The 14,474-nt window shown below is 38.3% G+C and overlaps 1 protein-coding gene across 11 annotated transcripts in view; it reads right to left on the reverse strand.

The window, feature by feature from the left end:
* The window catches only part of MAP7 (microtubule associated protein 7), a 248,084-nt gene that overhangs the window by 138,777 nt on the left and 94,833 nt on the right, over positions 1-14,474 (reverse strand). Inside the window, exon 1 of one of the 11 annotated variants that reach the window (XM_044001886.1) lies at positions 14,047-14,208. The exons of the other annotated variants lie outside the window; for them this stretch is intronic. Within the exon in view, the coding sequence (XP_043857821.1) occupies positions 14,047-14,113 (67 nt within the window). The 5' untranslated portion in view covers positions 14,114-14,208. Of the gene's footprint in view, positions 1-14,046; positions 14,209-14,474 lie in introns of those variants that run through there. 11 annotated transcript variants of the gene reach the window in all.

Raw genomic sequence — 14,474 nt, forward strand, 5'->3', positions numbered from 1 at the left:
GAAAAACCTGCCCTACCTCAAACTGAAACACCTGGGACCCTCTGAAGCTTGGAACAGTGTAGCTTGGAAGTAGGGCTCCACTGTAAGAGGGCATTAAAAGTTAAGTAAAAGACAGCAAGATGAGCAAGCAAAGAAAGTTGGGAACTATAGAAAGTTTCTCAGTGACAAGGAAGATCAAGGTGCATCCTCAGAAGAGGATAACAACCTCAGGGCCCCTACATCCAAAGCTTCCAAGAAAAATATGAATTGGTCTCAGGCCATTGAAGCACTCAAAAGGGACTTTGAAGAGAAAGTAGGAGAGAGAGAGAAGGAAGATTTAGAGAGGTGGAGGAAAGAATGGAAAGAAAAATGAGAGCAATGCAGAAGAGTTATGAGAAAAAAGTCAACAGCTTGAAAAGCCAAATGGAAAAGGAGATAGAAAAGCTCTCTGAAGAAAAATATTGCCTAAGAATTAGGACTGAACAAATGAAAGCTAGTGACTTTATGAGAAACCAAGACATAGTAAAGCAAATCCAAATGAATAAAATGAATAAATCGATAAAAAAATAGAGGGTGGTATGAAATATCTCCTTGGAAAAACAGCTGACCTGGAAAATAGATCCAGGAGAGATAATTTGAAAATCACTGGACTACGTGAAAACCATGACAAAAATAAGAGCTTAGACACCATCTTCCAAGAGATTGTCAGGGAAAATTGCCCTGATATTCTAGAAGCAGAAAGTAAAATAGAAATTGAAAGAATCCACTGATCTCCCCTTGAAAGAGAACACAAAAGGAAAACCTCCAGGAATATTATAGCCAAATTCCAGAGCTCCCAGGTCAAGGAGAAAATATTGCAAGCAGCTAGAAAAAAGGAATTCAAATACTGTAGAACTCCAATAAGGATAAAACAAGATCTAGCAGCTTCTACATTAAAGGACCAGAGGGCATGGAATATGATATTCCAGAGGGCAAAGGAACTGGGACTACACACAAGAATAACCTACCCAGCAAAACTGAGTATAATTTTTCAAAGGAAAAAAATGGGACTTCAATGAAAGAGGACTTTCAAGCATTTGTGGTGAAAAGACCTGAACTGAATAGAAAATTTGTCTTTCAAATACAAGACCCTAGAGAAGCATAAAAAGGTAAACAGGAAAAAGAAATCATGAGGGATAGTAAAAGATTAAACTGTTTATATTCCTACATGGGAAGATAATACTTCTAACTCAAGAATTTTCTCAGTATTAGGGCATCTGAAAGGAATACACTTAGAGGACGCAGGTCTGAACTGAATATGAAGGGATGATATCTGTAAAGCATTTATTTTTTGTTTATCCTTGTTTTTTTGTGGGGAAGGCAGAGTGGAATGGCTTATTTCTGGGGCCAGATTTGGGCTCGGGGCCTCTTGGGTCCAGGGTTGGTGCTTTGTCCACTGTGCCACCTAGCTAACCCATGATGACATCTTTAAAATAGGGTTGAGGGGTAGGAGGAATGGACTGGGGGAGGGGGAAGGAAGGGGAGAGGTGGACTGGGGAGAGGTAATTCACATGAAGGAAACAAGAAAAAGCTTATGGAAGGGAGGGGAAGAGGGGGAAGGAGTGGGGAAGTGAGTGAACCCTACTATCATCAGAATTGGCTCAAAGAGGGAATAACATACATACTCAAGTGGGTGTTGTAATGTATTTTCCCCTGAGGCAAAGTGGGAAGGGAAGGAGATAAGGGGGGGGGTGGGCAGAGAAGAGGGGAAGGAAGGAAGGGCAGATTGGGGGAGGGAGCAGTTCAAAGCAAAACACTTTTAAAAAAATTTTTTATTCTTTTTGTGAGGCAATTGGGGTTAAGTAACTTGCCCAGGGTCACACAGCTAGTAAGTGTCAAGTGTCTGAGGCCGGATTTGAACTCAGGACCTCCTGAATACAGGGCTGGTGCTCTATCCACTGCACCACCTAGCTGCCCCCTCTAGCAAAACACTTTCAAGGAAGGTGAAGATATTCTGCATAACTGCACATGTATGACATTGAATTGCTTGATTTCACAGGGAGGGTTGAGGAGGGAAGAAGAAAATTAAGAACACAGAATTAGCTCAAAGACCTTAATCTCATCAGAGAGGGCTCAAGGAGGGAAGAGCATACACATCCAATTGGGAGGAGTAATCCATCTAACCCTATAGAAAAGTAGGAGGGGAAGAGGATAAGGAGGGAAGGGTGAAAGAAGGGAGGGCAGAGCAGGGGAGGGGATAGTCAGAAGCAAAACACTTTTGAAGAGGAATAGGGTAAAAGAAGATAGAAAACAGAGTAAATAACATGGGAAGGGAATAGGATGGAGGGAAATAGTTATGATGATTGACTATAATGGCAAAACGTATGGTACCTACTTTGCTAGGCTGTTGTGAAGAAAATTTTTTGTCAAGTTTAAGGTACTATATAAAAGTTATGATGAACAGGATGCTATCAGAAAAACCTGGAAAGACCTACATACTGTACACAAAATAACAACAAGATGATCTTCTCGGAAGGATGTGGTTATTTTCAGCAATGCAATGATCCAATATAACTCTGAAGGACTTATGAAAATTACAATCCATCTACAGAGAAAGAACTGATGGTATCTGAAAACAGACTGATAGTTCCTTAATCTGAAGTTTTGCTTTTATCTGTTTTCTCTCATAACCTAGTTAACGTGGAGATGTTTTCCATGACTATTCATGTATAACTTATATTGAATTGCTTGAGTTCTTGGGGATGGGGGGTGGGAAGGGAGGGAGGAAGAGAAGTTGGAGCACAAAGTTTTTAAAAATTGATATCAAATTTTGTTTTTACATGTAATTTGGAAAATAAAATTCTAAACAGAAAAAAATATCTCTGAGCCTCAGTTTTTCAATTGCATCATCGGAAAAATACTGTTAATACTGTCTGCATTACCTACTTCTCAGAGTTGTTACAAAGATCCAGTAAAAAATGTATATAAAAGCAACTTCTAAGAATAAAGAGCTATAAAATATGTCCTATTATTAAATTTAACTAATGGTATCACCTTATCCTTCACACCAAGAGATGAGCAGGTCAAATTTAGGATTCTGAAAAAATAAAGTCTGTGGTTGTCTTTAATACTGAATGCAATACTCCATTTGTTATATACTTTAAGCAACAAAAATATGTGAACAACATTAATGACTCACAGATATAGCACTTGAAGGTTTATGAAAGGTAGGGAACCTCATTACTCCCATCATATAGATGAAGAAAATGAAATGCAAAGAACTTAGAAGGCTTTTCTTTTTTAAATTAAATTAAATTTTTTTAGGAGGCTCTTCTGAAAGCACACAGTAAATGCTGGAGATGAGACTCAAAATCAGCTTTCTTTTCTGATTTCCAGTGCAGTGTTCTTTCTACTATCTTGTCTCTTAATTTGCACCATTTAACTTAATCATGATAAGTAAATAAATATAATTTGGATTTTTCTTTTTAGAAATGCTATTTCATCAGTTGGGCTGATAACTTAAAATTTCATCCTAAGAGATAATCAGCAACAGTAGTAGCAAAGATGTCTGGTTTAAGAAATACTCCTTTGATTTTTCACAATCTAAATGATTAACCTTCCTTCTCCCCTCTGAGCAGCATGCCAGCATCTTAACCATATGGTGCTCAGCACACCAGAACTCATTACTTGGATGCTGCTTAATTGATATTGATATGAAAACCTCAGGCAAGACAGCAAAGAATCCTTTCCCAAGTAAAATAAAACAAAACCCAAAACCAATGACCCACAGACAGGTGTCAAGTATTTTCTAACTTATTCACTATTGCATTTATAGCAGTTGTTGGGTGAGGGTAATGGTTGAGGTTATTCAGTAATTACTATTTCTTCTTCATCCCAATACTGACTTGCTGACCAGATGGGCTTCCCTGCATAAATTGTTTCCCACTCTGGGTAATGGTGTCAAAGGATCTGTAATTCTCTTTATCCTCCTGGTAGCTCTAAGCTCCCAGCAAGAGACAGTACTCCTGGCAAAACATTTCTATTTCTTCCTCGGGAATGTTTCCCCCTCAGTTACCACCTCCCCACTGTGTTTCCAATACAGACACCCCTACTAGCAAAGGCCCGTAGCTAATGCTGCTTATAAAGACAAAGTGAACGAGGTAAAGAGGCTTTCCCCATGTCTAGAGTGAAAGGTTTCAGGCTTCTTTGAAAAGCCGAAGGGGAGAAAGGAGGTATATATTATTATCTTCTTAGTATTTATAACATAGTGGGGTTGCAGTAACACAACAATTTTCCCAAACAGCCTCCCTCTCCCTTCAGGAATCTTGGCCCCTTTTTCTTGTGGCAATTAACTCTGCCTATTATTAGACAGCTAGGTATTATGGTCCATAGAGTGCCTACCCTGGAGTCAGGAAGATTCATCTTTGTGAATTCAAATTCGGCTTCAGACAATAGCTGTGTGACCCTGGGCAAGTCACTTCACCCTGCTTGCCTCAGTTTCCTCATCTGTTAAATGAGCTGGAAGAGGGAGTGGCAAACCACTCCAGTATCTTTGCCAAGAAAACCCCAAATGGGGTCACAAAGAAACACAGCTGAAATGACTGAAAAGCAACCAATTCTGCCTCTACTTGCATTCTCATAGTCCACAAGGCCTCTTACGAATTTCATTCCTCCAGCTCCATTCCACTTCTGTTCTAGCTCCAGGAGTCTCTCCTGAACTCAGTGAACTGCCTTTACCTTTTTAAAAGAAATCATTGTTATTTTTTTTCAATTAATAAGTATGGGAAGGTGTATGCATTTGAGAAAGTTCCATGCCAGATTTAAAAAAATATTTTTTTTAAAAAGTGTTTTGGTGCTTAAAAGGGAAAGCTTATGTTATCTGGACTTCATTTACATGGAATATTTCATTCTTCAGTAATGATCGATGAATTCTATACAGGCATAGTTCTTTAAATGCTGTCAATAAGCTTATTATCTTCTGTACTAGTGGCAGAAATTGGCTTTGGGCCTCTCAGCAAATCTTTCTGAAAGGGTATCTCTCTCTCCCTCTTCTTCCCTTCCCAATCAATATCTCCAGTACACAGTGTCTTCCTTATGACATCCAGTGAATTTGAGTCACCTTTATGGGGCTGTGCTGCATTATTACTATGTATATCTTAAGTGTAAAAAGGGTATAAACAGACCAGAATTCAATGGTGGTAGAGACCACTGTCCCTATTTCACAGGTCACTCAAAGTACTGTAATCAATGCCCCAAAAGACCAAAAACCTCTATTCATAAAGCTCATTCAAGAACAAGAATGTTCATTTCTTAGTACCTAAGTAGCTTCAAGCCAGTGCCAGCTGATGATAGGAAATGACTGGTACCACAGTGAGAGATGAAAGACAGGAAGGGACAGAAGATGACAATATTTCCACTCTTCTCTCAAGAACACCACTATTGAGTGAAAACCACTAACTGGTGATGCATTCATCTCCAAATACAGCTGACTGCTAGAAGAATAGACTCAAAATAAAGGATCTGAAGTCTGACAAGGGACTCAAGAAATTCTTTCATCAAAGTGATTGAGGCAATAGATACATTAAAACATTAATTGTCATTTTATACCTAGTGCTGAAATTTCTTGATGGAATAGCTCTCCCCAATATATGGACCCCTCCATCCATTTTCAAAGTCAGTACCATACTTATCTACCCAAGCATAAGAGACAACTGGTTGGCACAGTAGATAGAGCACCGGCCCTGGAGTCAGAAGGACCTGAGTTCAAATCAGGCCTCAGACATTTGATACTTATGAGCTGTGCGACCCTGGGCAAGTCACTTAACCCCACTGCCCCAAACATCCATGGGGCTATCTCCAGTCATCCTGATGTATATGTTGCCACTGAACCCAGATGACTCTGGTGGAGAGAGTGAGGCCAGTGACTTTGTGCAGCCCTCCCTCACTTAAATTCATTTCAGTGCAAGTTATGACATCACTTCCTTGAAGTCATGGTCAAACAACCCAAACATGTATTAAAATCATATAAGATTTCTTGAAAGACACAAAACTAGGGGGGCAGCTAGATGGCGCAGTGGTTAAAGGATCAGCCCTGGATTCAGGAGTACCTGAGTTCAAATCCGGCCTCAGACACTTGACACTTACTAGCTGTGTGACCCTAGGCAAGTCGCTTAACCCCCATTGCCTGCAGAAAGAAAGAAAGAAAGAAAGAAAGAAAGAAAGAAAGAAAGAAAGAAAGAAAGAAAGAAAGAAAGAAAGAAAGAAAGAAAGAAAGAAAGAAAGAAAGAAAGAAAGAAAGAAAGAAAGAAAGAAAGAAAGAAAGAAAGAAAGAAAGAAAGAAAGAAAGAAAGAAAGAAAGAAAGAAAGAAAGAAAGAAAGAAAGAAGAAAGACACAAAACCAGAGATAATTTTTTTTAAATGACCTCTGTTAATATCAAATGAGGCATAAAGCAGGACAAAGTATCCTTGACCAAAGGTGTTAGCCACCAAGATGGTGGACGCCCTGTACAGAGTCTAAGTAGATCACTTAGAACTACCATCAGGCATTCTGGTCATATTCCTACCATGCTACTGGATGCCTCTTCCCTTCCCACCTCTATCTTTTCCCTGTTTGCTCTAAGGGCAGTAATCAATCATTCTTGGAAAGAATGTATCTATCATTTGACCTATAAATCCATTCAACATCCCTGTTATCCAAAACTAACAAAAAATACTTTACTGTCTACTGTTCCCCTAAATGAGTTGTCATCTTCTTTGAGAATATTAGTTCTTTGGGGCAGCTAGGAGGCGCAGTGGATAGAGCACCAGCCCTGGAGTCAGGAGTACCTGAGTTCAAATCCGGCCTCAGACACTTGACACTAACTAGCTGTGTGACCCTGGGCAAGTCACTTAACCCCCCATTGCCTGCAAAAAAACCAAAAAAAAAAAAAAAAAGAGTGAACCAACTGGTAGCCTGGTGATGATCCCAGCTCTGCTATTTACTTCCTGCATGATCCTGGGCAAGCCAATTCATCTCCTTGGGGTTTGGTTTTCTCATCTATAAAGTGAAGAGGTGACTAGATAGCATCTTGATGATTTTTTTTAATTATAAGAAAAGTTTAAATTAAATTTTTTAAAAACCTTATTTTTAGACCAGAATGCACTCAGTCCCTGCAGACCCTCCCTCACCTATTGAGAAGGCAAGAAATGCAATACCAGATGACATCTAATGTGCCTTATACCCCTAAATCTAAGATATTATGGTCCTAAATCACACACCCCAAAAGTAACTGTTAGGACTTGAAATCTGACTCTTATACCATTGCTCTTTCCAACACACCATAATACTTTCAAAGACAAATATGCACTAAGATATAAATGAGTACTGCTAAGTTAAGGAGGAAATTATAATTCATAATAAACCTATGTTTATATAATAATGTCTGGGGTACCATGTACATAGAAGTCATTCACTTTTTTGGGGGGGAATGGGGCAATGAGGGTTAAGTGACTAGCCCAAGGTCACACAGCTAGTAATTGTCAAGTGTTGGAGGTCAGATTGGAACTCAGGTCCTCCTGAATCCAGGGCCAGTACTCAATCAAATGAAATACCAGATTTAGAAGTCGAAAGCACATTCAGGGATTCTCAGTTCCTTAAACCATTTTTTCAGTCAAATTCCAATTCTTTTTATGACCATGAAGCTTTTCAGATGAAGTTATTTTAGACTTTTGACTATATAAAATAAACACATAAACCAGTAGTAGAACCCCACATGTTATTTTATTGCTATTTAATCTATCTAGTTTTACATAAAATACTGTACATTTTGCTAATGCTATTGAATAAGGCTAGACATGAAGGTTAAAATCCTAATGATTCTCAGCATTCAGATTTCAGGGAAATAGATTATAGTGGCATAGTTGAAATAGCACTGAGTTTAGAGTATGATGACCCAAGTTCAAATCTCAGCTCTATTACTACTACCCATATGACCCTAAGACAAACGATTGCTTTCTCTGGGCCAGAGTTTCCTTCTCTGCATAGTGAGAGGATCTGATGGGCTTCCTTAAGGCTCAGCCAAAGTGCCTACATGAAATCTTTTCTGACCATTGCACAGTCGTTTCTGTTCTCTCCTCACACTATCTTTTTTTTTAATCTTTTCTTTTTTTTGAAGGAAAGGACTTTTTAGCCTTTTTGTCTTTGGATCCTGGATACCTAGAGCAGGGATGACTTACACATGGTAGATGCTAAACAAACATTTGTTGAATTGAATTGGCTAAATATATTTATTTAAGCCCATAATCACATCGATAGATTGAGAGCTGGAAGACACATTAAAGACCATTAAATCCAGCCCCTTCGTTTTACAAATGAGAAACACCTTAGAGATGAGGCAGGGAGAAGTTAAGTTATTTGTCCAGGGCCACAGAGCTAGAAGACGGAATTTAAACATAGTTCTTCATGATTCTAAGTACTAAACTCTATCTACTATGCCATGCCATCTCTTTCAAATTTCGATTTCTTTGCATTTATGGAAAAGGAGAAGCAGGTACTTTACTTGGTTCAGAAGCTTATGTTTCTATTGTCAAAATCTGGAAGGGCTTGCCATGAACAAGAGATTAGTCCTGTACTACACAAATCTTTCAATTAAAATGGACAGTTGCAATACTTTAATATCCACTTCTCATTTTTTCACTCATGTTAGGCCTAATTCTAGTATATTAGAACAAGCAAAAAAAAAAATCCTTAAGGAACCCTTTTCCTAACACCTTACAGGTTGTAGAGAACCTTTTTCCCCCACCCTTCTCCCCCCCACCTCCTGAAATACTTAAATTTGACCTCTCTTTAAGTTTCACAGTAAATAATTTATTCTTATTCTTATTGCAAGGCAATGTGGGTTAGGTGACTTTCCCAGAGTCACACAACTACACGGTAAATGATTTTTTAACAACCTCTATAATATCTCTAGTTCTGTATTCTTTCTCCTCATTAACACCTTCCACTTTCTCACTTTTGTTTGTTTGTTTTTGTGGGGCAATGAGGGTTAAGTGACTTGCCCAGGGTCACACAGCTAGTAAGTGTCAAGTGTCTGAGGCTGCATTTGAACTCAAGTCCTCCTGAATCCAGAGCCAGGGCTTTATCCACCGTACCGCCTAGCTGCCCCCACTTGCTCACTTTTCCTCAGAAACTCCCCCTTATCAATTTGTGAGAAATACAGGACCAGGAGGAAACAGATTCTTTCAGGACCTCTCCAGAGGTACCTTGGACAGTGACATGTAATCTTTATGGTACTTATTAATGTAAAACCCAAAGCAGCTAAGATGATATACTTTTTATTGATGGATTTTTTCCTTTGCAATGCTCATGGTAGGAATAAGAGAAACTCATTCTTCAATTTCCTAGAAACTATGTTCACTCATCCATCACTCCATTCACACTGAAATCTCCAAATTTTAGGCACCTCGACTTAGAAATAAATTTTCCACATATTCTAGGGTGTGCAAAAAACTGAGATCACTGCTTTCTGAATATATTTTATTCCACTGTCACTTTTAACACTATAATACAAAATAAAACATGATATGTACACATTTTATTTGCACCTTTTTTATGCAATGACACACACAGATTTGGGTACAGAAATATATTTCACCCAAGAGGGAAATTGAAGAAGGGAGAAGTGAGAATTAGAAGGAAGGTAGATTAAGGGAGGGATTAGTCTTAAGAAAAATGAACTCTAACTAAGGATGTACAAAAATACTTATAACTCTGAGGGGACAAAAAAAATGGGAATCTAAGAGGGTATAAATAAATGGCTGAACATATTATGGCATATAATTATAATGGAATACTATTGTGCTATAAGAGAAGATGAAGTGCACAGTTTCAGAGAAATAAGTGAAGACTTATGCAAACTGATAGAGAGTGAACAGAATCAGAACAATTTAAATAACAAAAATATGGCAAAGACAAACAACTTTTGAAAGAATTAGAGATTCTGATTAGTGTAATGACCAACTGCATTTCCAGAGGACTAATGATGAAATATGTTGTCCACCTCTTAACAGAGAGATGAGGGACTGTGTGTAAAATTATATATATATATATATATATATATATTTTGGACACGGTTTATTTTGTTGGAAGACATGTTTGTAACACGGGTTTTGTTTTTCTTTCACTCTCAGTTGGGGGAATGGTTGGCATTTGGGAAGAAGAGGATTTATGCTGACTGAAAAAATTTTTAAAACATTTTAAAATGCTGTGTAAGATCACCAGGAGGAAATTTTGTTACCTAGTTCAGACCCTTATTATCCTTTGCCTATAAGAACTTAACTGGCCTATCAGGCTCCAGTCTATCCTCCTCCCAATTCATTCTTCACCCTCCTTGACAAAGTAATCCTTCTGAAGAACAGGACTGAACATACTACTCAGGGGGCTCATATACAGTCAGTAGGTCCCATGCAACCTTTTTTTTCTGGCATTCCATATAACTTGGCTCCAATCTATCGGTTCATCCACATTTCACAACACTCCTCTTTAGATATTTTACATTCCAGTGAAACTGGACTACCGGTCATTTTCTGATCTTCTCCTGCACTTCCCACCTCAATGTATGTACCTAGCATGTACTTTCTCCTTATTTTCACTTACTGAAACCTTTGAGGAACAACTAAAGGGCCACCTCCTTCTTTCCATGAACCCTTCCCCCACCCCAGTCGCCCAGAATGATTGTTCCCTCCTCAGATTTTCTTAGTGGTCTCGATCTTCTCTTTATTCTTATCATAGAATACTTTGTATCATGTTTATTTGTGTATATGACAAAGCCTTCCTTCTATGGTAAATGACTTGATAGCAGGGATTGTGTTGATTTTTTATCTTTGAATTCTCAGTACCTGGGATGCAAGTAAGTGTTTAATATATTTCTGCTACATTTTTAAAACTTTTGTGCACTGTTCCCATTTGTTACCAACTTAAACTAACTATTCACTCCTGATTTTCATTAATGTTTATGCATACCCTCTAGCACACTGTCTGATAGACATATGCCTGGATGGAACTCCATTTTCTGACAGGCTTGCCAAATCTAACTGGTTTGGGAATCATTTTAGGGCTGATATTAAAATGTTGCACTGTCCAAATAAAATATTTTATCAAGCATTTCTGCAAGATATAAACCTCTCAGTCTGGCTTCCTCACAATGTCACTGGTATAAGGCAACAGCCAGTTCCAATTCTTCATGTAATATAAAGGCAGTATTTGTCCTGTCATGATAGCAACATGACATTTTCCCTTTCTGAATCCCCAACCCTTAACAAGAAGTTGTAATACTCCTTTTCACTTGGGAATCTTGCAGCCACATATGACCGCAACTATCTTCTGTGATCAGTGCCAATGAGTTAATCGTAATGTATGCCAGAAGGGTTTTTCACTGGCAGAGGATTTATGCAAGAGCTCTTGACAGCTGGAGACCTGGGTTGGGTCAGAAATTAAAATGAGGTCTTGGCCTAGTTTCAAAAGGGATGTTTGTTCATTTTATAAGACCATGGTGCAGCCTGATTGGGATTTGCCTACAGTGCTTAGGACCAAAATGCCAAGGATTGTTACAGGGAGCAAAAACATGATGCCCACCTGTGTGAGAAATGAAAGCCTGTCAGTTATTGGCACACATAAGTTCTCCAACCAAACACCATCAACGTCTGACTTCTAGCAAACAGACTGGTGCATCTCCTGTCCCTTCCCTAGCCTGTCTCCTCTTCCCATAATCACTAAGACATTGTACCCTTTTCAGGGACTAGCCTTAAATACCAATACTGTCAGGTATGCTTTTGAAAAAATAAATAAATAAAGTGCAGACAGCCAAGGCTTAGTCTTGGAGTTTCCTATCAGTAATATTCAGCACCCAAACTCTGGCATTAAATATGGTTCAGTGTAAAGCACACTGGATTTTAAATCCAATATTGTAGGTTTGAGTCCCCACTCTACCATTATTTTTATTAGCTGCATGATCATAGTAGAAATCACTTCACCATTCTGAGACCCAGTTTCCTTGTCCATAAAATGAGGGGGTAATAATGTTAAGCTATCTCTAAGATCTTTTTTGGCTAGGAAAATCTATCAGCCCAGAGTAATAATACTCTATAAAGTCACTACCCCCTTGTAAGAGAATTCACCTTTTAAAAGAAGGTAATACATTTAAAAATTGGGATTGAGAATGGTAATAGCACAAAATGGTCTTTTAGTGGAAGCTTTCTATGGAAAATGATTTGGAAAACAAACAGGGAAGCTTTGTCACCACCATGGTAAATTTAATATATACTTAAAAAAAAAACCCATACTATATATAACTAAGTTTACAGTTTTAAAGACAATCAATCCTCTTTTCCCCCCCTTATATATTGAAATAATTTATTTTGGTTAATGTGTTTTCAGTTCATAATAATTTAAAAAATTTTAATGCCACAAACTACATAGTATCCTTCTGATAATAAAAAAAATGAATCAGATTAGATGGTTTCTAAGGCCCTCTAAAACTCTAAAATCCTAAGATTCAATGGTCTTCCTGTTTTTTTTCTAACTGCACGAAAAGGATTATGGTGGTTATTCTTGTAACCGATTACATTTACAGAATTAAAAACCATCAGATAAATGGTAACTGCAATTATGTAATATCTCCAGTGTGTAGAAGGAAGAGTTGTGCCTATGGAATGTGAGAAACAAATTGAAAGGATAGTCAGATTGAGATGGGTCACCAACGTCCCAATTAATGTAGGCAGTAACTTAAGATTGGCTGATTTTTCTTCCTTGAGAAAACCAAAGCCTCCGAGGTTACAAAGGTAGCACGATGCCCTAAAGGCTTTGGTTCAAGTCACTAAGTATTTCTTAAGCACCTTTTATGTGTCAGTCAATGTGCTAGCACTGGAGATTGTAACATCCCAGACTCTCAAGGAGCTTATAGTCTAAAGAATACCAGTTCTGCTATTTACTACTCATGTTTCCTTGGGTGAAGTCATTAATCAGGGACTTAGTTTCCTCTTCTAGAAAAGGAGGGGTTGGAATGAGCAACCTCTAAGATCCCACACAATTCTAAAGCCTGAATTACTGTCCAGTCCACCTGCCATTAAACAATGCCTCTAATTCTCATTTCACAGTAACACTATGGATACCTAGTGTACTATTTTGGCAGTAAACTGATGTGTACTGGCAGCTAGATGGTACAATGGTTAAAATAATGGATTTGGAATCAGGAAGATCTGAATTAAAATCCTGCCTTACGCATTTACTGGTTGCATGACCCTGAACAAGTCACTTAAGTTTCCTCATCTGTAAGATGGGAATAATAGTACCTACTTTACATGGTTATTGTGAGCACCAAATAAAGTGCTTCGCAAACCTTAAAGTGCTATACAAATGGTAGCTATTATTAATGTTGCTATTGTTATTAGAAAGACCATTAGGCTGAAGATAGAGTAAATGAGAAGACCCAGGTTGAAATCCCACCTTTGTCCCTCAGTAACTGTGAAACTGTGGCCAAGTCAAAACATCTCATTAAGCCTCAGATTCCTCACCCATAAAAGGAGATTATAATGCTTGCCTTACCTGCCTCCCAGGACCAGTGTGAGCAAAGCCCTTCCTAAGCCTTTTTTCACTTTGTAGTCAATTTGACACAGAGATAAATGGTAACTGTAATTATGCAATATCTCCATTGTGTAGAAGGAGAGAGATGTGCATATGGACTATATTCAACACAAATCTCAAGCAAAGTCAGATTTAGAAGGCTCACCAGAGTTCCTATCAACTGTTCCGTTTCAAAGACTCTAATATTATTAGGATAAGGTGAAACAACCACATTGATAAAGGAAAGCAACCTCAAATGATTTCCACACCCCTTGATAATCTCTTTGCCTTCCTTAGGAAAAAGACGGATCAACAGGAATACAGATTGTTCTCTGAGTGGCAAAGAGAAACAAGACATACTATGGATCAGAGCCAATAAGAAAAAAAATAAAACGAAACTCACTAAAAATAGCAGACTATTTATTCTCTAAATTATATATTAAGACATTCACTAGAATTCTTCCAAACAGCAATAAAAATAGGCTCCTTACCTATTTCATTCTCCATCACTTTTGCAAGCTTGCCCTTAGAAACTGCAGGGGGACCGAGGGAATCCATCTCCTTACATTGTGGACCCCCTACAGAGCTCTGTCCTCTTTTCACAGATGATAGGAAAAAATCAATTTGATTTGGATAACTGGGAAAAAGAAACAAGGAAGCCCTCTGATGGATGACTTCAAACTGGGAAGAAATAAATTTAAAAATCCATCTGTGATCATATCTTGAGAGCAAACCTAACAGCTCCCCCCTTCAATTTCTGGCCCAGTGTCTGAGCAAAATGGAGTTTGTCACATCCACAGCAGCAGGAGATTAGTGGGGAGAACTTCACCGAGAGCTTTCTCGAAGCACCATGTCAATCAATTTGAGCTTCTTAACTCAAGTTGAGCCCAAAGCAACTGGTTCCTAGTACTAGCAGCTG

The sequence above is a fragment of the Dromiciops gliroides genome, chromosome 4 (assembly GCF_019393635.1).
Source record: "Dromiciops gliroides isolate mDroGli1 chromosome 4, mDroGli1.pri, whole genome shotgun sequence".
NCBI classification, from domain to species: domain Eukaryota; kingdom Metazoa; phylum Chordata; class Mammalia; order Microbiotheria; family Microbiotheriidae; genus Dromiciops; species Dromiciops gliroides.